Source organism: Ovis canadensis, chromosome 4 (assembly GCF_042477335.2).
Source record: "Ovis canadensis isolate MfBH-ARS-UI-01 breed Bighorn chromosome 4, ARS-UI_OviCan_v2, whole genome shotgun sequence".
In the NCBI taxonomy this organism is placed as follows: Eukaryota; Metazoa; Chordata; class Mammalia; order Artiodactyla; family Bovidae; genus Ovis; species Ovis canadensis.
In genome coordinates, this window is record NC_091248.1 from 47,210,034 (window position 1) to 47,235,675 (window position 25,642).

The 25,642-nt window shown below is 36.9% G+C and overlaps 1 protein-coding gene across 5 annotated transcripts in view; it reads left to right on the forward strand.

The window, feature by feature from the left end:
* Nucleotides 1-25,642, forward strand: part of RUNDC3B (RUN domain containing 3B) — a 173,122-nt gene that overhangs the window by 47,474 nt on the left and 100,006 nt on the right. For 3 of the 5 annotated variants that reach the window (XM_069587704.1, XM_069587706.1, XM_069587707.1), the window contains exon 3: nucleotides 23,157-23,290. In XM_069587704.1, coding sequence (XP_069443805.1) covers nucleotides 23,157-23,290 — 134 coding nt within the window. Of the gene's footprint in view, nucleotides 1-14,511; nucleotides 14,563-23,156; nucleotides 23,291-25,642 lie in introns of all 5 variants that reach the window. The other 2 variants (XM_069587703.1, XM_069587705.1) reach the window with 1 other exon arrangement.

Genomic DNA, 25,642 nt, shown 5'->3' on the forward strand with positions numbered 1-25,642 from the left:
TAGTTTGCATTCCCCCCAACAATGTAAGAGGGTTCCCTTTTCTCCACACCCTCTCCAGCATTTATTGCTTGTACACTTTTGGATTGCAGTCATTCTGACTGGCGTGAAATGGTACCTCATTGTGGTTTTGATTTGCATTTCTCTGATAATGAGTGATGTTGAGCATCTTTTCATGTGTTTGTTAGCCATGTGTATGTCTTCTTTGGAGAAATGTCTATTTAGCTCTTTGGCCCGTTTTTTGAATGAGTCATTTATTTTTCTGGAATTGAGCTGCATAAGTTGCTTGTATATTTTTGAGATTAATTCTTTGTCCATTGCTTCGTTTGCTATTATTTACTCCCATTCTGAAGGACTGTCTTTTCACCTTGCTTATAGTTTCCTTTGTTGTGCAGAAGCTTTTAATTTTAATTAGGTCCCATTTGTTTATTTTTGCTTTTATTTCCAGTATTCTGGGAGGTGGATTATAGAGGATCCTGCTGTGATTTATGTTGGAGAGTGTGTTGCCTGTGTTCTCCTCTAGGAATTTTATAGTTTCTGGTCTTACATTTAGATCTTTAATCCATTTTGAGTTTATTTTTGTGTATGTTGTTAGAAAGTGTTCTAGTTTCATTCTTTTACGAGTGGTTGACCAGTTTTCCCAGCACCACTTGTTAAAGAAATTGTCTTTTCTCCATTGTCTATTCTTGCTTCCTTTGTGGAAGATAAAGTGTCCATAGGTGCGTGGATTTATCTCTGGGCTATTTTTGTTCCATTGATCTAAATTTCTGTCTTTGTGCCAGTACCATACTGTCTTGATGACTGTGGCTTTGTAGTAGAGCCTGAAGTCAGGCAGGTTGATTCCTCCAGTTCCATTCTTCTTTCTCAAGATTGCTTTGGCTATTCGAAGTTTTTTAAATTTCCATACAAATTGCGAAATTATTTGTTCTAGCTCTGTGAAAAATACCGCTGGTAGCTTGATAGGGATTGCAATGAATCTATAGGTTGCTTTGGGTAGCATACTCATTTTCACTATATTGATTCTTCCGATCTATGAACAGGGTATATTTCTCCATCTATTAGTGTCCTCTTTGATTTCTTTCACCAGTGTTTTCTATATATAGGTCTTTAGTTTCTTTAGGCAGATATATTCCTGAGTATTTTATTCTTTTCATTGCAATGGTGAATGGAATTGTTTCCTTAATTTCACTTTCTGTTTTCTCATTGTTAGTGTATAGGAATGCAAGGGATTTCTGTGTGTTGATTTTATATCCTGCAACTTTACTATATCCATTGATTAGCTCTAGTACTTTTCTGGTGGAGTCTTTAGGGTTTTCTATGTAGAGGATCATGTCATCTGCAAACAGTGAGAGTTTTACTTCTTCTTTTCCAATCTGGATTCATTTCTTTTTCTGCTCTGAATGCTGTGGCCAAAACTTCCAAAACTATGTTGAATAGTAGTGGTGAGAGTGGGCACCCTTGTCTTGTTCCTGACTTTAGGGGAAATGCTTTCAATTTTTCACCATTGAGGATAATGTTTTCTGTGGGTTTGTCATATATGGCTTTTATTATGTTGAGGTATATTCCTTCTATTCCTGCTTTCTGGAGAGTTTTTATCATAAATGGATGTTGAATTTTGTCAAAGGCTTTCTCTGCATCTATTGAGATAATCATATGGCTTTTATTTTTCAATTTGTTAATGTGTTGTATTACAGTGGTTGATTTGTGGATATTGAAGAATCCTTGCATCCCTGGGATAAAACCCACTTGGTCATGGTGTATGATCTTTTTAATGTGTTGTTGGATTCTGATTGCTAGAATTTTGTTAAAGGTTTTTACATTTATGGTCGTCTGTGATATTGGCCTGTAGTTTTCTTTTTTTGTGTCATCTTTGTCAGGTTTTGGTATTAGGGTGATGGTGGCCTCATAGAATGAGTTTGGAAGTTTCCCTTCCTCTGCAATTTTCTGGAAGAGTTTGAGGAGGATAGGTGTTAGCTCTTCTCTAACTTTTTGGTAGAATTCAGCTGTGAAGGCGTCTGGACCTGGGGTTTTGTTTGCTGAAAGATTTCTGATTACAGTTTCAATTTCCATGCTTGTGATTATCTGTTATGATTTTTTATTTCTTCCTGGTTCAGTTTTGAAAAGTTGTACTTTTCTAAGAATTTGTCCATTTCTTCCATGCTGTCCATTTTATTGGCATATAATTGCTGATAGTAGTCTCTTATGATCCTTTGTATTTCTGTGTTGTCTGTTGTGATCTCTCCATTTTCATTTCTAATTTTATTGATTTGATATTTCTCCCTTTGTTTCTTGATGAGTTTGGCTAATGGTTTGTCAATTTTATTTATCATCTCAAATAACCAGCTTTTGGCTTTGTTGATTTTTGCTATTGTCTCTTTTGTGTCTTTTGCGTTTATTTCTGCCCTTTTAAGATTTCTTTCCTTCTACTAACCTTGGGGTTCTTCATTTCTTCCTTTTCTAGTTGCTTTAGTTGTAGAGTTAGGTTATTTATTTGAATTTTTTCTTGTTTCTTGAGGTATGCCTGTATTGCTATGAACCTTCCCCTTAGCACTGCTTTTACAGTGTCCCACAGGTTTTGGGTTGTTGTGTTTTCATTTTCATTGTTTCTATGCATATTTTGATTTCTTTTTTGATTTCTTCTGTGATTTGTTGGTTATTCAGCAGCGTGTTGTTCAGCCTCCATACGTCAAATTTTTAATAGTTTTTCTCCTGTAATTGAGATCTAATCTTACTGCATTGTGGTCAGAAAAGATGCTTGGCATGATTTCAGTTTTTTTGAATTTACTAAGGCTAGATTTACAGCCCAGAATGTGATCTATCCTGGAGAAGGTTCCTTGTGTCCTTGAGAAAAAGGTGAAATTCATTGTTTTGGGGTGAAATGTCCTATAGATATCAATTAGGTCTAACTGGTCTATTGTATCATTTAAAGTTTGTGTTTCCTTGTTAATTTTCTGTTTAGCTGATCTATCCATAGGTGTGGGTGGGGCATTTAAGTCTCCCACTGTCATTGTGTTACTGTTAATTTCCCCTTTCATACTTGTTAGCCTTCATCTTACATATTGCCGTGCTCCTATGTTGGGTGCATATATATTTATAATTGTTATATCTTCTTGGATTGATCCTTTGATCATTATGTAGTGTCCTTCTTTGCCTCTTTTCACAGCCTTTGTTTTAAAGTCTATTTTATCTGATATGAGTATAGCTACTCCTGTTTTCTTTTGGTCTCTATTTGTGTGGAATATCTTTTTCCAGCCCTTCACTTTCAGTCTGTATGTGTCTCTTGTTTTGAGATGGGTCTCTTGTAGACAACATATATAGGGGTCTTGTTTTTGTATCCATTCAGGCAGTCTTTGTCTTTTAGTTGGGGCATTCAACCCATTTATGTTTAAGGTAATTATTGATAAGTATGATCCTGTTGCCATTTACTATGTTGTTTGGGGTTTGAGTTTATACTCCCTTTCTGTGTTTCCTGTCTAGAGAAGATCTTTTAGCATCTGTTGGAGAGCTGGTTTGGTGGTTTTGAATTCTCTCAGCTTTTGCTTGTCTGTAAAGCTTTTGATTTCTCCTTCATATTTGAATGAGATCCTTGCTGGGTACAGTACTCTGGGCTGTAGGTTATTTTCTTTCATCACTTTAAGTATGTTTTGCCATTTCTTCCTGGCCTGAAGAGTTTCTATTGAAAAATCAGCTGTTATCCTTATGGGAATCCCCTTGTGTGGTATTTGTTGTTGTTCCCTTGCTGCTTTTAATATTTGTTCTTATGTTTAATCTTTGTTAATTTGATTAATTTGCGTCTTGGGGTATTTCACCTTGGGTTTATCCTGTTTGGGACTCTCTGGGTTTCTTGGACTTGGCCGATTATTTCCTTCCCCATTTAGGGAAGTTTTCAACTGTTATCTCCTCAAGTATTTTGTCATTGTCTTTCTTTTTGTCTTCTTCTTCTGGGACTCCTATGATTCGAATGTTGGGGCCTTTCATATTGTCCTCGAGGTCTCTTGAGATTGTCCTCATTTCTTTTAATTTGTTTTTCTTTTTTCCTCTCTGATTCATTTATTTCTACCTTTCTATTTTCTACTTCACTAATCCTATCTTCTGCCTCCGTTATTCTACTATTTGTTCCCTCCAGAGTGTTTTTGATATCATTTATTGCATTATTCATTATATATTGACTCTCTTTTATTTCTTCTAGGTCCTTGTTAAACCCTTGCATCTTCTCAATCCTTGTCTCCAGGCTATTTATCTGTAATTCCATTTTGTTTTCCAGATTTTGGATCATTTTCACTATCATTATTTGGAATTCTTTATCAGGTAGATTCCCTATCTCTTCCTCGTTTGTTTGGTTTGTTGGGCATTTTTCCTGTTCCTTTACCTACCTCTGTCTCTTCGTCTTGTTTATATTGCTGTGTTTGGGGTGGCCTTTCTGTATTCTGGCAGCTTGTGGAGTTCTCTTTATTGTGGAGTTCCCTCACTGTGGGTGGGGTTGTATCAGTGGCTTGTCAAGGTTTCTTGGTTAGGGAAGCTTGTGTCAGTGTTCTGGTGGGTGGAGCTGGATTTCTTCTCTCTGGAGTGCAATGAAGTGTCCAGTAATGAGTTATGAGATGTCAGTGGGTTTGGAGTGACTTTGGGCAGCCTGTATATTGGAGCTCAGGGCTGTGTTCCTGTGTTGCTGGAGAATTTGCATGGTATGTCTTGCTCCGGAACTTGTTGGCCCTTGGATGGTGCTTGGTTCAGTGTAGGTATGGAGGTGTTTGATGAGCTCCTATTGATTAATGTTCCCTGGATTCAGGAGTTCTCTGGTGTTCTCAGGATTTGGACTTAAGCCTCCTGCTTCTGGTTTTCTGTTTTATTTTTACGGTAGCCTCAAGTTTTCTCCATCTATACAGCATTGTTCATAAAACATCTAGATTAAAGATGAAACGTTTCTCCACAGTGAGGGATAGCCACAGAGGTTCACAGAGTTACATGGAGAAGAGAAGAGGGAGGAGGGAGATAGAGGTGACCAGGATGAGATGAAGTGGAATCAAAAGAGGAGAGAGCAAGCTAGCCAGTAATCACTTCCTTATGTATGCTCCACAGCCTGGACTGCTCAGAGATGCTGACGGAGTTATACAGAGAAGAGAAGAGGGAGAGAGGAGATAGAGGTGGCCAGGAGGATAAGGGGGGGAATCAAAAGGAGAGAGACAGATCCAGCCAGTAATCAGTTCCTTAAGTGTTCTTTACCATCTGGAACACACAAAGAGATTCACAGAGTTGGGTAGAGAAGAGAAGCGGGAGGGAGGAGATAGAGGTGACTTGGTGGAGAACTGTTCTCTCCAAAGGGGGAGAGAACAGTCAAGCTAGTAATCTTGCTCCCAAATAAAAATGGGTACTGAAGATTGGGTTCTTAAAGGTACAAAGTTGATAAGAAATACCAAAATGCAAAGATTAAAAATCTAGAATAGAGGTTGGATTTTCAAAAATACAATATTTAAGAAAAAGGAAAAAAAATCACAAAAGTTATAAAAAATATATATATGAAGTTTGCTTTAAAAAATAGGGTCCCTCTTTTTTTTTTTTTTTTTTGCAAAGTAATAGTAGGTTACAATGGAGAAGGCAATGGCACCTCATTCCAGTACTCTTGCCTGGAAAATCCCATGCACGGAGGAGTCTGGTAGGCTGCAGTCTGTGGGGTTGCTAAGAGTCAGACACGACTGAGCGACTTCACTTTCACCTTTCACTTTCATGCTTTGGAGAAGGAAATGGCAACCCACTCCAGTGTTCTTGCCTGGAGAATCCCAGGGATGGTGGAGCCTGATGGGCTGCTGTCTGTGGGGTCACACAGAGTCTGACACAACTGAAGCGACTTAGCAGCAGCAGCAATGGCAGCAGAGGACTTAAAAAAAAATTAAAGAATGATAGTAAAAATAATAAAAATATATCTAGGACTTTCTCTGGTGGTGTTGTGGGTAGTGTGGGGTCAGTTCATTTTTGGATAGTTCCTTGGTCTGGCTTATATTTCTCAGAATCTATAGGCCCCTTCCTATGTAGTCAGTACTAACTACAGGGTTGTAATCTATTGCACTGTCACTTCCAAGGCGGTTCCCTCTGTTTTAGCTTCTTCTGTTTGCTGGTATCTTCAGTGTCTAATTTCTGTCATGGCCCAAGGGGGCGGTGGTGGACACTTTTTTAGGGCTACTTGTTCAGTTGCGCTGTGAGGAGGGAGGGATGCTGCAAACAAATAACACTGGCGTGTGCTCGCAGTATCTCGGCCACACTGGGCCTGCCCCCGCTCACGGCGTGTGTGCTTTTTCTGTCTACACTGCTTAGGTTCCAGGTTGCTCTGCTGGGAACTGTCTGAGGCCGGCCCTGGGTTGTATGGACTTCCCAGGTCTAAGCTTCTCAGATTCAGGTACTCGGGTAGTCTTCAGAGGTGCAGACTTGGTTGGGCCTGCGTTTTGTGCCCTTCCCATGTCCGAGCAGCTGAGGTGACCAGGCGTTTGGCAAGCACGGTTGCTGCGACTTACCACCTAGCCCGTCTCTGCCGCTCGGTTTTCTGGGTGTACAACTGGCGTACCTTCTCAAGTGGACGTTGACCGTCCAGAATCCCAAGAAGTCTTGGTTAGCAACGAAGCCTTCTTGCAGTTTGGTAGATAATGCCTCTCTGGGGCTGTGATTGCCCCCTATCGGCCCTGGCTGCCCTCGTCTGCCTGTCACCGGAGGGTGATGGGCCGGTCTGCAGCTGGCTAGCTCTGCTCGGTCGTTTGTTCTGTAAGCGGGCCTGGCGGTGTCTTAGGTTAAGGCTTTTCATGTGGTAGTTATCCCACAGTAGTTATCCCACAGTAGTTAACCCTTGGGTTTGCTATCCCAAGTTAGTTCCCTCAGATTGCCCTCGGGGCATTCAGGCCCAGTCCTTATCCTAAGCAATGCAGCCCGCGCCTCCCTGCCCAGCCCCCGCTTGCTAGTGGCGGATACAGGCATCTGCGCTGCTTCTCTGCTGGGGGAGTTACCGTTGGGCACGTAATCTGTGGGGTTTAATTATTTATTTATTTTTCTTCCTGGTTATGTTGCCCTCTGTGGTTCCAAGGCTCGCCACATACTCGGCAGTGAGAGTGTTTCCTGGTGTTCGGAAACTTCTCTAAGACTGCCTTCCCAGGGTGGAGCTCCATCCCTACCTCTTTGTCTGTCTTTTTATCTTTTTTATTTTTTCCTACCTCCTCTCGAAGACAATGGGCTGCTTTTCTGGGTGCCTGATGTCCTCTGCTGGCATTCAGAAGTTGTTTTGTGGAATTTTCTCAGCGTTCAAATGTTCTTTTGATGAATTTGTGGGGGAGAAAGTCGTTTCCCCGTCTTGTTCATCCGCCATCTTCATGATTATTGTTTATTGTATTCCTTTACCTCTGCTAAAGTATAAGCTTCGTTAGGCTAAAGATCTTTGTTTCATTCATTGACATCACCTATATTTCTGAAACAGTGCTTGGGATATGGTAGGCACATAGTGAATATTCGTTGAAAAACAGAACTCTTGAGAAATTTCCACTTGATCCCCTGAGTACTAATTTCTGGGCTGTTTTTTGGTTTTGTTTTTTTCTGTGATAGCACCTGGATTTAGACTCTTAAAATAAGGTAGAATGTCTGTGACTTGACATTTTAGAATTTGTGCTATCCAGTTGAACTGTTATGATACCTAAGCATTGTTCAGGAACACTGGCTTGAACCTCAAAGCTCTTCCTGACTTAAATAATAAATAGTTACCTCCCCATGAGGCCACCTTTTGAAGTGTGGTGTAAGCACTATTAGAAACAGTGGTAAAGATAAACCTCTCCATTTGGCTCTTGAATTTTCTTTGTTCATTTTTGATAGTTTTCCAACTTTTGAGTCTTTGTACATAAAATGAGACTTGAATTGTTTCTGCAGTAACATTTGAATACAACTCACCCAAATAAAACTCACCTACTCAGGCCAGAAAAACATGATGTAAGAAAAGAAAGTGGCTCTGAAGGTTGCCAAAGTTTGGCTTTTAGACAATGAACAAGGACACTCTGTTCTTGGAATGTACTTCCATGATATACTTGGAAATGTAGGAAACCTTCAGCAGATTTTGTATCTCAGAAAATCATAACATTCAAACATTCTTGAAACATCCAGGGTTATATGTAGATGGTTATTTTCGTTCAGTGTCTTGAGTTGTCTGCCAGGCTCCTCTGTCCATGGGATTTCCCAGGCAAGAATACTGGAGTGGGTTGCCATTTCCTTCTCCAGGGGATCCTCCTGACCCGGGGTTTGAACCTGCATTGACAGGCAGATCTTTACCACTGGGCCATGGGGGGAGACCCTTAAATTGTATAGGAAATAAAATTAACCTCTATGTAGGACAGTAAATTTAAAGTTCAAGTAGTAAATAAGCAGCTATGTAGAGTCTGAAAACAGAGAACTTCAATTTGTAAGTATGGTTTAAAAAATGTGACTGGAAACATTGAAGTATCACTCAAGTTTCCTTTTCTTCATATATCTTTTTTGATTAAAAACATATTCCTATACTTTTATGTATTCCTAAGCTTATAGCCCTTATCATTTCTTGTTTTTCTGATGCCTTTTGAAAAACCTCTTTCTTCATTTTAAGATTTTATCCCATAAAGGCCATGTGGACTATTTGACTTTGTTTATATTCTTGTTAATGTTCTACTGTGTTTTTAAAAAAAGGGAAGAAAGGAAGAAAATGATGAAGCTCTAGCACGATTCCTTAATTTAACCCCTTTCTGTGTATGTATGCTTCCGTCTTCTTGGACTGTCAGTTGTTCTCTGTCTTCCCTTTTACTCCTACTTCACGTAAAAATGACGAGAGGTCCACATATAAAACCTTAGAAGTATCAATAAAACCTTCCAGAAATCCCAGATATAACTGCAGCTAGCAACTTTCTGTATATCTATCATATCTGAATATGTATGCATAGACAATATTTGTATTTTCTTTGTTATGACCTGTGTTTTGCCATTAGTCATGCTAGATTTTTCCACATCATTTTGTTTTATGAGCATTTAAAGACTTGAGATTAAATTCCTATAACATAAAGTTCACTATTTTAACCAACGTAAAGTGTACAATATACTGGATTTTAGTATATGCACAGTGTTGTGCGACTATCACTGCTGTCAGTTCCAGGACATTTTCATTATATTATAAAAGAACCTCTGTATCCGCTGAGCAATCACTTCCTTTACTCTCCCCAACCCCCACACCCCATTTCCTAGAAACCACTAATATACTTTTGGTCCTTATGGATTTGCTTCTGCACATTGCATGTAAATGAAGTCATAAAATGTGTGGCTTTTATGTTTGGCTTCTTTAATTTAGCATGTTTTCAAGGCTAATTCTTCTTGTACAGCTACCAGAACTTCATTCCTTTTAGTGGCTGAATAATGTTCCATTCTATAAATATACCACATTTTGTGTATTTATTATTCATTTAATGGACATTTAGATTGTTTTCATTTTTTTTTCTACAGCAACAGTCCTATTATAATAGTACTGTTATGAAAAGTCATGTACAGGTTTTTGAGCATCTGTCTTCTCTTGTTTATATTGCCATTTCATTTTAAACATATATATAATATTCAGTTGTATAAATGAACCATAATTAATGTCATATTTACTTATCAAAATTTTTTACCAAATTTCTCTTTCATAAACATGCTGTCATATATCACTGAAAAAAAGTTCAGTTTTCTAATTCTTGAAAATTGTTTTCTATTAAAGATAGTAGCTAATGCATTCTTAGAATAGTAATTACTGAAATTAAAGGGTATGCACATTATGATATATATGTATTATGTTTAATGTATGTTGCTATATTATCTATCATCTCTCAGGTTGTAGAACAATAGTATATATGGTTATTTTCTCATATGCTCATTATACTATTATATTACTATTTTTAATTTGGTAAGGGGTAAATATTTTTGGTCTTCTGTTAATATGAAATATATACAACATTTTGTTATTTTAATTTGTTTTTATTTACAAATGAGATTGAATGTATGTGAGATTGAATGTATGTTCATGTTTACTCATCTCTTTTCCTAACTTCCAGATTATGACTTATTTGTTTTGTGGAATAAATTTTTAAATTAGTCTAGAATAAAGAATTAATTATGTATATTATGTGGAACTCATTATTTTATAGCCCATTTTGATCAATGACTTTTTTCTCCCTTGATACTTGTCTTCTTATATAATTATTATTGGTAGTTTATTATTTTATTCTTATGTTTCACTTGAAAGTTTATTTCTGTTTTGAAACATCTGAAATATTTTTCTTGTCTTAGTTTCATACTGTATATGGTTTTGAATGTTTAAAATTCTGAAACACACAATGGCCACATAGTTGGTGATTTGCTCCTGTTTGAAGCTATGGGATTGTCATACTACTCTTAATTAGTGTTATTTATTTTCAGTGTTTTTAGGTGAAGAGCAAGAAAGATATCTCAAGTTTTTATATTTATTTGGAGACAGGACCAAAACAGTTTCTATATTTTAGAACCAAACCATAATTTTCAAGGAATTTTTAACTTTCACATTTAAACATTTTCTTATTTACAGAAGGAGAGGTTTATTAATGGTTTTAAACCTGGTTACCCCTGGAAAGTTTTTCAAGTTCATTTTTTGTGAACTTCTCTTCAAAAGTCCTTCAAATGAAAGAATTACAATTTAGAGTTGGGTTCTGAGAAGGGAGTACAACATGGGAGAAAGCATTATGAAATGACTTATTAAATAATAGCTACTATCGATAGAATTGCCTAGGATATTTTGTGTGTGTGTGTGTTTTTAATATAGGATAGAGTTTAAAAAGTTTGTGATTCTAATAGGTAGTCCAGTTCTTGGAGTTAGCAGGAAATGATGGTTTCTGATGGTAATTCATGTTTGTGTTTGTTTACCTGTGTCTGTAGTCCTTTGAGTCTCTGCCAGAAAAATAATAGGACATTCCCAGTTGGATCTTATGATTTTTGCAAGTTAGCATAGAGCTACTTGTAATTATCAAATCATATTTGGTTTATTTTCAGTAATGGAAAGTTTTTTCTTGGTAAAATTTTTTTACATAATTTCAACAGTCTAGATCATTTAATGCTCAAATATTGCTCATTTAAAGGAAGTAAATATTTCTCATATTGTAGAAAAGGGAAAATATTGCACAATGGACTTTCATTCATTTTTGGAGAGCATCATAATTTCAGTTCCTACATTTTTCTGATTTTCTAATTTCCATGAGTTGTTCTTACATATGATCTAATATTTTTATTTGGTTAAAATTCTTCCTATATTTTTTTTCTTTAAAGTCACTATGAGTTATCAAATGTAAAGTATTTGCATAATTTTGTATGTAAATATTGCGTCACTGAGTGATTTTCTCTTACATCCAAATACATAGTTAAATATTCAAAATTTCAAGCAATACAAACTTGAACATTATTAGTATTAATGACAGAATAGAGTATGTTCTATCTGGTATTCCCAGTTTAAAAAGAAAACTTGTGAAAATTCTGACTTACTGTCTGATCATGGATTATCAGTCTTGTTATTTGCCTTATAAATGGCAATCAATTTACAAATCTATCTAGGGATCTTTTCAGGAATCCATCTTTAATTACATAAAAGTAAAATCTTCTACTTGTAGCCTTATTAGAAAAGTATACACGCACAAAGAGAAAATAAGACTAAATACAGCAGAGGCAAAAGGTTCACGTTTTACATAGTTGTTAGCATTTGTCAGACTTTATCAATCATGATAATGTAGCTCAGTCATCAAAGGAATCAATAAATAGAAAGCTAAAGTTGTAACAAGGGCTAACATGAAAAAAGGGAAGAATAAATGTATTTATGGATTAGTATTACATTCAGTCTTATCACCAAGGCTGACTGATTTGTTTAAAGCAGTAGTCTTTTCTGTATGGTGGCCATTTTCCACATTAATATAAAGACTATAAAGTTGATTTACTTACAGTTATTTGTATTTGAAAAGTATCTACTTTCCAAGTCAGAAAATACTATATCTTCAGTATAATTAAGCATTCTGTTATTGTGTATCCATTTCTGAGTAGATTCTTCTTTTGGATAAAATTTTAGAAACTAGTACCTAGTATCACCATATATTATATAATTATAATGGTCCATTTGAATGATTTTTGTTCTTGAACAAAACATTTTCAGTTTGTTTGATTTAAATATTTGGTCTTGTCTCATCTTTCCTAACATTATATTTAATGTTAAATATATAACATTATATATATGTAATAAATTTGAATATATACTATTACATATTAGTTACATATGAAATGTGTAACATAAATTACATGTGAAATATGTAAATAAATTTTATGTATTTGCATATTAATATATCTTGTTCAGGTATATCATGTATGTATTATATCTTTTATATATTATAAATAATTTAAAATATATAAATAAATATTATCGTATACTTTAAAACAAAAAGTTTTAATTTCAATTGAAAATGAGAATGTTTTCTACTAACAAGCCACTCCTTGAGCCACTTTGAAATAATGTAAGCTTTGCCATTCATATATATATATATATATATATATATATAGGCACCATCTAAGATAAGGATTTATATTTTATATGAAAAATAGTTACCCCATTCACACTCTGTGTTTACTGCGCCATTATTTTTCCCATTTATGAGACTGTAGGAAGAACTCACGTTCAACCAGGAAAGCCAGTCGACTGATTCTCTCCTCTGTCAGATCTTGTCTACAGCTGAAGGAGTAGATGAGCATGAGGATGCAGGGAACAAATGTGCTGGGTCTAGGTGGGCGCTCTCTGGGCCTCACCTTTCCATCTACAGAACGAGATGGGTGCTGAACTGTGACTACAGATAATTGGAATCTGGTGGATTGTCTTTTGGTCTGGATACTTCTGGTTGCTTATAAGTGACCTCGTGAGATATTAAATTATGATCAAAGCAATTAATGCCTGCAAATAAGTGGAAATGTTTTAGTTGTTAAAATTGTCAGATGGTGTTCCACAGCCAGAATCAAAATATTATGCATAACCAGGTCATAAAGGCTAACATGTTAATAGCTGAAAAAAACCCTAAAGTATAAATTGAGCTTCATAATAGATTCAGTAGTTGTTTCCTATTTTGTACTGGGGATTGATTAAACCGTGACATAAATCTGAAGATGATGAATCTTACTCGAGACTTTTTTTTAAAAATAAAATTATTTTAAGCACAGTTTCCCTGAAAATTGTTTTTACTTTGATAACTTTTTGATTATGTAAATGACTATAGATAAGATACACTACTTTCAAGGCAGAGCTAGTAAACGTGGTTTAAACATTAAAAATTGGTGTTCTTAACATTTTCAACGAAAAGCATTCTGTTCTGATTTACATTTAATGCAGAGAGATTTTCATTTTGTTTGTTGTAGAAAGAGCATTCAATTTTAATATAGACTTCAAGTAGGGTACCTTTGGTTATAGATCCTTTTGGATATGTTTCCAATTTAATATTTGTTTCCAGTGATGCAAATGGATGTAGGAGGATAGAGCTGAATAGTAGAAACATAGACGTAGCCAATAGCACAACTATATATATCTCCTTCCTTTTACTTTTTTATGCATTACTGACCGTGTTTGGTTGGTTGCTTCTGTTTAGTTTCATGAAAGGTCTAAGTATTTGGAAAGCTGTGGGACCATGTCCTGTTGGAATTTCAGTGTTTGCTTATGAAAGAAGATACCATCTGTGGGGAGTATGACTTCAGAAATTTGACTTTGGAGTGTTCCTGTGTAATTATACTGGGAATTGCCAAAAAACATAGGCAAGAATTTATAGTACTTTTCCAGATGGTGATTGTTAAACAATAATTGGAAGCTGTAGAAAAAACAGTGTTTTTGCATAAAGTAGGCATTTAGTCAACATTGGTTAAACTAAGGATTATTTTACAGAATAATTAAGTGCTGTTCTCATAATTCAGAAAAAATTATGCAAACTTTATCTCTTCTTAAACCAATAAAAGAGAGAACTTCTCCTTAAAATGAATTTTATAACTTTTTGAAAAGTTTAACAGTAAAAAGAACATTTATTTTTTAAGTTAACTTTCTGAGTCATATAGTTCAATAAGTGAGCAACTTTCCTAGCCATTTGTATACATTCTGAGGTGCAAGGCTAGCAAATTCAGCAGGCTTCTTGCTCATTTTGCATTCTTTCATTATCAGCTTGTTATGTTTGGGGAGTAGTAATGGAGATGAAAATAAACAGGGAACAGTAGCTTCTCTCTTTTGTAACTGACACACCGCAGCCTCTCCAACAGAATAGGCTACAAGAGACCAGTTTGATTTCCATGCTGAGTAGAGCCCCTGTTCATATTAATTGAGTTCATCGTATATAATAAGTGTGAGTGGTGTTTACTGCATCAGGATTACTTGTAGCTATCTTATTGGGGCTGTTCAGTTTGCTTTTGTAAACTTCATGTCAGGTTTCTCAAATATCTCTGTGTTGTTGTTTATTTTTTTTAAAGAGAGTTCCCAAAGTTGCCGGTGGCTGTCTCATCTGCAAATACCTCTCCAAGGTACTCTATGCTGGTGATGTCTCCCGCCACTGAGCTGCGCGGGAGCATGGAATTGACTTACTGGGGAGGGCTGTATCAGTTAAGTGATCTTTCTTAGTACATTGCATGGGTTTTGCAAAGCTTTCTACTTTTGTTAATCTAGAGGGCAGAACTGTGCTTACGCTGACTTTTAAATTAAAAGCTTTTTGTTAACCCACACAACTCCCATTTACTCTCCTACATGACCCCCTTTGTATTTCTGTTAAGTTTCCTGGTTTTAAGCACAATTTTATTAATCATGTGTATCTGTGTTATTTATATTTTACTATAACTCACTAATATAAGACTTACTGGTTATTTTCTCAGTTTGTAAGTGCTGTGCAGTAATATTTGAATTACATGCAAACTGGGGCTCAGGGAAGCTATGAAGTTTCCAAAGTTACTCAGTAAAACATGCATGGGTGCTATCAACAGTCATTACTGGTCTTAAACCACTAGTGGGATTATATTCCTTAGTTTCCTTTCTTCAAGGTAAAATATATGCCTTAACTCACTTATTTGAAACTTTTTTTTATTGTGTTCCTGCTGTATACAAAGCAGTGCTAGGCCTCGTGCTAATGACCGGGACTTTTATTATATTTTTCACTTAGAAAGAAGTACATAGTTGTTATTTTTAAAAAATCACTTATAGTAAGACAGGTAGAAATAGAAAAACAGTATGTTCTCGTTTCCTCAATCCTGATCCCCACAATCACTTTAAACAATTTAGGTCCCTTATGCATAACCTTAGTCACTGCTGAAACATTACACTCGATTTCTTCAGGCCTGTGCTTTGATATGTGACTCTGTGTGGATGTCAGCCTTCATGCTCTTAATTCAGTCTACCAGTGTTCTAAGCCTTATATCAAAAATGCTGGCAGAAGAAGAAAGCAAAACCTTTGTACTCTGCTTTGAAAGATGGTAAAATTACTAGGATAAAAAAGCCTATAAGTCAAATTCAGTTTTCAGATTTCTGGTGAACCAGATTATCTTCATTTTCTTTGTTGTTTTGGGAGATTAAGAATTGGCTAATTTTTATGGTATAAACTGTGGTATAGTTTAGAAGTTTGTGATAAATTCCTTACCAGTGAACAAGACATTGTCAGTACCAAAGGATAATGCTTACATTTTATAGATTGGTAACTGTGACTCATCAGAGAAGGCAGTGGCACCCCACTCCAGTACTCTTGCCTGGAAAATCCCATGGACGGAGGAGCCTGGTAGGCTGCAGTCCATGGGGTCGCTAGGAGTCGGACATGACTGAGCGACTTCACTTTCACTTTTCCTTTCATGCGTTGGAGAAGGAAATGGCAACCCATTCCCAGTATTCTTGCCTGGAGAATCCCAGGAATGGGGGGAGCCTGGTGGGGTGCCATCTCTGGGGTCGCACAGTCAGACACGACTGAAGTGACTTAGCAGCAGTAGCAGCAACTGTGACTCAGTTGCTGAATGATTTATTTGAGGCATCTTACAAGTAACATAGAGCTAGCAGTATAAGTACAGTTGAGTATCTCATCTAGACTCAGACTTATTCACATCAGCTGAAAGTGTAATTAAAGTTAGTTTAAGTGTTTATATTTTTCTTTTTTTTTAATAGAACATTAACATGAAACTTTATCTGGAAAATTAATCAAGGTCACGATTGTACTCTCAGCACTGGATGGTCTAGTAAATGTGAACTTCAGCTAATAGTAGTGCCTTTTTTTTAAAGGACAAGAACCTGATCTTTTGCATAAATGGGAATTTTCTCTGTTTAGAAAATTTTAAACTAATTTTCATAAATTAGCAGGAAGAAATGTAAGATTCCTGCTTCCCTGGCAACTCAGTGGTAAAGAATCTGCCTGCAGTGCAAGAGACAGAGGAGAGATGGGTTCAGTCGCTGAGTTCGGAAGATCCCCCCAGTAGGAGGAAATGGCAACTCATTCCAGTGTTCTTGCCAGAAAAATCCCGTGGACAAAGGAAGTCTGTGGTGGGTGACAGTCCATAGGGTCGCAAAGAGTCGGACACAACTGAAGCAACTGAACACGCACACACGCACTATAAAATCTACAGTGCAAAGTTAAAAAATCTAAATATATTGGCAACAATATAAATCCACAAGTAATTAGTTTCCTTTAAGTATCTGAAACTTTTGCAGTGACATTTTTGTTGTTCAGTTGCTCAGTCATGTCCGACTCTTTGCGACCCCATGGACTCTAGCAAGCCAGGCTTCACCGTCTTTCACTGTCTCCCAAAGGTTGCTCAAACTCATGTCCATTGAGTTGGGGATGCCATCCAACCATCTCATCTTCTGTTGTCCCCTTCTCCTCCTGCCTTCAGTCTTTCCAGCATCAGGGTCTTTTCCAATTAGTCAGCTCTTCACATCAGGTGGCCAGTGAATATCCGGGTTGGCCAATGAATTGGCTCTTCGCATCAGGTAGCCAATGAATATCAGCTTCAGCATCAGTTCTTCCAATGAATATTCTGGCTTGATTTCCTTTAGGATTGAGTGGTTTGATGTCCTGCTGTCCAAGGGACTCTCAAGAGTCTTCTCCAGCACCACAGTTTGAAAGCATCAGTTCTTTAGCATGCAGCCTTCTTTATGGTCCAGCTCTCACATCCATACATGACTACTGGAAAACTATACCTTTGACTATGTGGACCTTTGTTGGCAAAGTGATGTCTCTGCTTTTTAAACACTGTTTAGTTTTGTCATAGCTTTTCTTCCAAGCAGCAGTGATATTAGAGTGGCTTTTTAAAATTTGATGGCTGTCTTTTATCGCTTGTCTAGATAAATGGCAGGTCCCAGGTAATAGTCTTGGATGTTGTCATCCAGGTGATGTATTGTGGCAGTAACAAAACTTTAGCTTGTGAGACCAGCTCTTTACATAACTAAGCACTATACAAAGAGTGGAGAAAGAAAGTCATCTAACAGATTCATTATATATTACCAAAAGATGACGTGTCGTCATCCACTACTAAATAGAGATCCACTTTGGAAATTTCAGTTTTTAGAAGGTCTCATCTGGCCATAAAATAACATAAGAGCAAAACACAAATATTCTGCATGATGTGAATATCTACATTATTCAAGTTAGGTAATGTAAAAGAGCAATTTAAAATAATGTTAGACCTTAGAGATCACAGGCCATTTTAAGGTGCTTGAAAATAGGCAGTTTAGTGGGAAAGACATCATGTAGCTGGTTAGTAGCAGATCACCTTTTAGCCTAGCAAACTGTCACCTCTTATTTCTGTGCCTGAAATGAATTAGAGTCAGATCAATGGGTTGGAAATAAGTATTGAAAAGTTTGTTTAACTTTGGAAAAAGTCAACTTCTAAAAATACATATAAAATTGAAATCACTTTATACATCTATACTTGTTGGCAACATTAAAAAGAGAATTCAATTAGTGATAGCATGTTTCTTCTGAATAAAATGTCTTCAAAATATAGGCTAGTTGGTTCCTTGCTATGTGATTTGCTTTTGTAGTTATTTTTAAAGGAAATGAGACTATCTTTGGAGTGATTATTTATTACCTCAGCAATTATTTTTAAAGGCATGGTCAGCTTGTAACTTTGTTTTTGAATTTTCCTGTTGAATATAGGTTTTATAGACTAATAACCCCAAGTACATCTTTTGCTAACAGTTAATCTGTATTTAAGTAGAAGTGATGTTCAAGTAATAATAATTCAAATAACCAATTGAACACTTCTGTTATTCTTTTTAACCTCAAGCATTTAAATAGATGCAGAAATTACTTTCTTAAAATCCTAGGATATATGGACAATTTACATGAGAGTTCATTTGGAGTTTCTAACAACCCCACCTTCTCTTAATCAGTGCATATCCTTCTGAATGTGAAAACTTCAGAGTCTTGATTTAACAAATTCATTTTGAAACAATGCACATGAAAGAGTAAGGCGGGCAGAATCAAGCCAGTCATGCTCTCATCTAATTTCTTGATAGGTGGAAGTGTTGTGAAGATACTATTGCTGGTATACTTTGTTGTTGTTCAGTCACTCAGTCATGTCCAACTCTTCACAACCCCATGGACTGCAGCACGCCAGGCTTCCCTGTCCTTCACCATCTCCTGGAGCTTTGCTCAAACTCATGTCCATTGAGTTGGTGATGCCATCCAGCCATCTCATCTTCTGTCGTCCCCTTCTCCTCCTGCCTTCAGTCTTTCCCAGCATCAGGGTCTTTTCTAAAGAGTCAGCTCTTTACATCAGGTGGCCAGAGTATTGGAGCTTCAGCCTCGGCGTAAGGCCCTGCGACATGGTGACGTGTCATGCTGTCAGTTGTTTAGCTTCTCAGTTTCCTTAGTTTCTTATCTAGGAAATCTCGTCATTGTCTCTTGGGTGAAAGTCCTGTAGACTGCAATCATACAGATAATAGGAGTCTCAAGGATTTAGCCTCCATTCCTTCTCCGTATAACCTAAGCCTAGATATTTAGTTTTTCCGTATCTTTGTTTCTTCTCCCCCAAAAGGGGACCGTGTTTTTAAAAATTAATTTTTACTGGAGTGTATTTGCTTCACAATGTTGTGTTTCTACTGTGCAACAAAGAGAATCAGCTGTACACATACATATATCCCCTCGTTTGGGTATTTCCTTCCCATTTAGGTGACCCCAGAGCACTGAGTAGAGTTCCCAGAGCTATATAGTAAGTTTTCATCACTTATCTATTTCATACATGTTACCAGTAGTGTATAGATGTCAATCCCAATCTCCCAATTCATCCCACCCCACTTCTTACCCCGTTGGTGTCCATATGTTTGTTCTCTGTGTCTCTGTTTCTGTTTTGCAAATAAGATCATCTATACCATTTTTCTAGATTCCACATATATGCATTCAGTCAGTTCAGCCACTCAGTCATGTCCGACTCTTTGCGACCCCATGAACCGCAGCACGCCAGGCCTCCCTATCCATCACCAACTTCCGGAGTTCACTCAGATTCACGTCCATCGAGTCAGTGGTGCCATCCAGCCATCTCATCCTCTGTCGTCCCCTTCTCCTCCTGCCCCCAATCCCTCCCAAGATCAGAGTCTTTTCCAATGAGTCAACTCTTCACATGAGGTGGCCAAAGTACTGGAGTTTCAGCTTTAGCAGCATTCCTTCCAAAGAAATCCCAGGGCTGATCTCCTTCAGAATGGACTGGTTGGATCTCCTTGCAGTCCAAGGGACTCTCAAGAGTCTTCTCCAACCCCACAGTTCAAAAGCATCAATTCTTTGGTGTTCAGCCTTCTTGATAGTCCAGCTCTCACATCCATACATGACCACAGGAAAAACCATAGCCTTGACTAGATGGACCTTAGTCGGCAAAGTAATGTCTCTGCTTTTGAATATGCTATCTATTTTGGTCATAACTTTTCTTCTAAGGAGTAAGCATCTTTTAATTTCATTAATATATGATATTTTTCTCTTTGTAACTCACCTTACTTGGTATGATAGCCTCTAGGTCCATACATGTCTCTACAAATGATCCAGTTTCATTCCTCTTTATGGTTGAGTAATATTCCATTCTATATATATATATATATCACAGCTTCTTTGTCTATTCCCCTATTGCTGGACATTTAGGTTGCTTCCATGTCCTGCCTATTGTAAGTAGTGCTACAGGGAACATTGGGGTGCATGTGTTGTTTTGAATTATGGTTCTCTCTGGAAATATGCCCAGTAGTGGGATTACTGAGTCACCCTACCCATCAGTAGGGGACTTTGTTACATTTTTTAAATTTTCAACAGCTCTACTTTGAAATTTCTCATAAATTATTTTCCTCAGCCACGTCAAACTTACGAGAAGATTTAAAATAAAGTTACCAGAGAAGCCTTGTGATTCTCCCTTCAAGACTGCTTCCTGTGTATGGTACTCCATTTATTGAAAGAAGTGTGGTTGCTAGTGCTCATTTTTAAATTGTGGGATGATCTCAATTAATAGAAGCTAAAGAAATTAACCAAGACTAGATTTTAGGGAGGTCAATTTAGCATGGTTGATATGGGAAAAGGTTGGATTAGGGAGTAAATTTTAAAGATTTTTCTAGATTCTAAACAAATAATGGGAAAAACTTCACTGTGCATTTCATTGCTATTTTGTAATGCAAGGGGAGCTTGGATCTCTTAACTCATTCTATGATAATAATTATAAAAGTAATAATGATTATTAACATTTGTATTAGGCTATGTAGTAATTGATGCACATACATTATCTCTTCACAACAGTGTTATCATGTAGATAACTACCATTATTATCAGTTTATAGAAGAAACTCAGGTTGGTAAAGTGAAAAGTCATTTGCTTAAGATTGCATGTCTAGAAAGTGATCTGTTCTGATCCTCTTGACTCAAAAGCCCACTTTCTTAGCATTAGACATCCTCTCTTCTCCAAATGGCTAACAAATTGATAACATGAAAATTGCCCTAAAAACAGACTATACTGACATCATGTTCTGGGAACTATTTTTAACTAAAGAGGAGAAGGAGCAAAGAAAAGTGATGGGGAGAGACTGAAGGAAAGAAGGAAGATTATAAATACTCCTATAGATTTCTGTCTTTAGGCAGTAAGATTTCATTACTGAAGAGACGTTTGAGTTAAATAATGATGTTTGAGTAGGGATGTGTCAGTGCTTTTGTATTTTTATAAAAGTAAATATTTTTGTCCAGAATATTTGATGTTTGTAATGTAGCATGCAGACATCTTGATACCAGATTGTCACTGAGCTGTTACTGTAAAAAGATCCTAATTAGATTTTTAAGATTCAAATTTTTATATGAGTTACAATTAAGGTCTGGTTAGTGTGGATTAACCAGTCGATTTGTTTTAATATTTATTAGATGCCTGCTGTGAGACAAGCATTGTGTCAAGTGCTGGAGATAGAATTAAAGACAAATAAGATATAGTCTCTGCCTTAGTGACCTTACCATCTAATGTGTGAGACAATCAAGTAAGCAGGTAACTATATGTGTAAGCTCAGGGTATTAGGCCAGCTTGTAGGGAGGAGTGACTTGCTGTAGAGATCACATGCAGCTTACAAAAAGAGGAGGCCTTTGAAATGTCCTGCATGATAAATAGGGATTACCTATCATAACATGTGAGCTTTCCCTTGGTTGATTAACTATATAATTAGAAATACCAGAAGGATCTTTTTAACAATACCAATGCCTAGGCACACCCCCAAAGATTCTGATGATTTAGTTTGGGTGGAGCCCAGACATAAGTACCTTTTAAAAGAAGCTTAGTTATTCTTAGGTGTTGCTGTGGTTGGACACCACTCAAGATATTTCAGACATTGTTCCTAAAATGCTGCTTGTGGACAAGAACACTTTTATACTTCTTGATGATGTTTAAAGAGAACATGTTCCCAGGGAAAAGAAAATTGAGATAAATAAATGTTACTTCAAAATAAAGAAGCAGAGGTTTTAAAAAGCTACTCTTTCTTAAGATTGAACAGCTTCCCTAGGTAAGAATAATTATTTCAGAAAACTGAAGATATACTAATATGTCTCTCATATCCTATTTAAAAATATTGAGTAAAAAATTGTTCCCATGGACTTATTACCCAAAGTCCTGCATTGAAATATTAATACACACAAAAGAACATTTGTTCTTGAACACAGACGAAGTTATCCAGATCTGGAAGATTAGAATGGTAAGTGCCCAAGGACTTGTCATGGGTTGTTGACTAGGAGTGAGCAGGTGAATGACAGATGAAGGCTTGGGTAGAATGATAGTGAATGGGTGGTAATGATTAGTCAGTGTACCTTCCCGAAGTTGTTAGGTACTTATGGGCTACACATTGTTTCATTTCTTCAAAGTATTCCTCTGAAGAGGAGAAAAAGTGTTGCCTTTTAAATTTTTTTCTGTTTTTCCAAGAAGAGAAAGGTTTAGGAGGTAACATTTTGTTTTTCTTTTTTTATTATCGTTCTTATTTTATAGTACTTTAATGTGCCAAGTCCTATGCTCAGGACTGCTCAGGCATTACTCGGCAATTGTTGTATTTGATTCAGAGAATACTCATACTCTGAATACTCAGGCATTATTCAATACTCATATACTCAATACTCATTACTCAGGCATTACTCAGGACTAGTCAGGCATTACTCAGGTATTGTTGTATTTGATTCAGAGAATACTCATTAAGTGGTTACTCCAATTAGTCCCCTTTTAGTGTCAGGAAAAGTGGTGTTCAGAAAGGTTAATTAACTTGGCTGGGGTCACACAGCCAGGAAACAGCAAAGGTGTGATTTAAATGAATGCTTAACTGGAAGCACAAGGAAGGATAACTGTGTGCTCTCTGAAAGACTGTGTTAGAATAATAGGATATTAACATGCAGACAATTGTGTTTAGTGTCTAGGCCCTTTTTGCTTCATTTACTCTGATTGTATTGTTGACAAAACTATGATCCAGATCCATTAAATAGATGGTCCAAAATCACACAAGTAGGTAAAGTTAGAAAGGGACCAGACTTAAGGCTTTTTGACCCCAAGATCAGTGTCCTTTCCACAATCTCACACTCTACTGCCCTTTATTTTGTTGTTGTTGCATTTTGAGTTACTAGTCTGGTTTTCTTTTTATTTTGTGTTACAATTTGTCTCCTGAAGGTCAAGTAACCTGGTTTGGTTATGGAAGTCCTCGTAGCTTCTGGGACTATATCAGAGTGGCTTGCCGGAAAGTTTCACAGAACTGTATCTGCAGCATTGAAAATATGGAACATGTCAGTTCCTCCAGAGCTAAGGTAAGACATCAGTAGTAATGTGCAGGGTGTGTGTGTGTCCTCTCAGCCGAAGCATTTTAACCCAAATAGAGAATTCAAGCTCTTTGTTATATGCAATATTTCTTTTCTTTGTTGAAATTAAGCACTTGACCAAATTTAACATCTTTCAGAGGCTTAATTTTTTCTACTAGTTATTTTAGAGTGCTCTTAAATCTTACTGTTGCCTTATAAGTAGCAAGAAGGCATGAAGCTAGTCACTGTGAGTTTCTTTTTTGAGAAGTACGGTGAAATCTTTCCCAGTCTGTGAAGTTTCAGCAGCTCTTTGTGTCCCGCACTGGCAGTCCACATGTCAGACTATGTTCACATAATTCCAGACTGTGATTTGCCTGTTGAACCGGGTTGATATTCACATTACTGATGCAGAAGCAGTGGTAGGTAAAATTGCTGATGTCTTGGCGTAAATTAAAACAGTGACATCAAACTATTCTAGTGGTCATTGAGTTCTTCCTTGTCATGCACTCAGTCTTAAAAAAAAGGCAGTTTCACTTAATGTCTATAATGGTAAACATTATTAATTTAATTAAATCTCAACCTTTGAAAGCCTTTCTTTTTAGTATTTTGAGTGACACGATGGGAAGCATGCATGAAGCGTCTCTGCAGCATACTGAAATATGGTGGTTGTCTCAAGGAAAAGTACTCACGCAGTCGTTTGAATTGTTAGCTGAACTAGATGCTTTTGTTGTGTAATAGTATTTTTACTTGAAAGAAAAACATTCAAACTAGAGCTTTTTTGACTTAGGCATTTGTAGACAGTCCTTAAATAAAGATGAATGAAGTAAGTCTGTTCCGACAAGAAAAAGAGCTTGACAATATTTGTTGCCAACATTAAAATGAAAGCTTTCAGGTATAAATTAGAATTTGGGAAAACTAGTTAAAGTGTGTTCACAAGCTTTATAGCTTCCTAGGACTTGAAACACTTAATTCTGATAATGTTAATATTAACAAAAATGTATTTATCTTGTTTAATGGAATGTGTAATATTTTTAAGTTAGTGTGTTAGTCATGTCTGACTCTTTGCAACGCCATGGGTTGGGGCCCACCAAGCTCCTTTGTCCATGGGACTTTCCAGGCAGGAATACTGGAGTGGGTTGCCATTCCCTTCTCTAGGGATCTTCCTGACCCAGGGATCAAACCCGGGTCTCCTGTATTGCAGGCAAACTCTTTACTGTCTGAGCCAATAGGGAATACATTGAAGTCAATAAATGTCTTCATTTCTAAGTCAACTATGACTAGTTTTTTTGTAAAAAAGTTTTTCTCATAGATTTCACTTTTGTCACAATTGTTATCTTAGTGGTCCTTTGGCCTTCATTTTCTTGAACTATTAAATTTGTTCATTTATTTACTTTCTAATTGTCTGATTGAATACAGGTTTTAAAAATGTGCAATTTGAATTCTCTTTTGCATCTTAACTGAGTTTGTATCTTGGCTTCTGTAGGTTAAGATGAAAAGACTTGTTCAGTCACTCAGTCATGTCCGGCTGTTTGTGACCCCATGGACTGTAGCACGCCAGGCTTCCCTGTCCTTCACTGTCTCCCAGAGTTTGCTCAGACACATATCCGTTGAAGTAATGATGCCATCCACCGATTTCATTCTTTGTCACCCCCTTCTCCTCCTGCCCTCAGTTTTTCCCAGCATCAGGGTCTTTTCCAGTGAGCTGGCTCTTCACATCATATGGCCAAAATATTGGAGCTTCAGCTTCAGCATCAGTTCTTCCAGTGAATATTTGGGCTTGATTTCTTTTTGGAGTGACTGGTTTGATCTCCTTGCTGTCCAAGGGACTCTCAAGAGCCTTCTCTAGCATCAGGTTCAAAAGCATCAATTCTTAAGGGCTCATCCTTCTTTATGATTGAACTCTCACATCTATACATGATTATTGGAAAAACCATAGCTTTGATTATATAGACCTTTGTCGACAAAGTGACGTGTCTGCTTTTTAAAACACTGCCTAGGTTTGTCATAGCTTTTCTTTCAAGGAGCAAGTGTCTTTAATTTCATGGGGGCAGTCACTGTCCACAGTAATTCAGGAGCCCAAGAAAATAAAATCTGTCACTGTTTCCATTTTTTCCCCATCTATTTGCCATGAAGTGATGGGACCAGATGCCATGAGATTAGTTTTTTGAAAATGTTACATTTTAAGCCAGATTTTTTGCTCTCCTCTTTCACCTTCATTAAGAGACTCTTTAGTTCCTCTTTGCTTTCTGCCATTAGGGTGGTGTCATCTACATATCTGAAGTTATGGATATTTCCCCTGGCAGTCTTGATTCCAGCCTGTGATTCATCTAGCCTGGCATTTCACATAATGTACTCTGCATA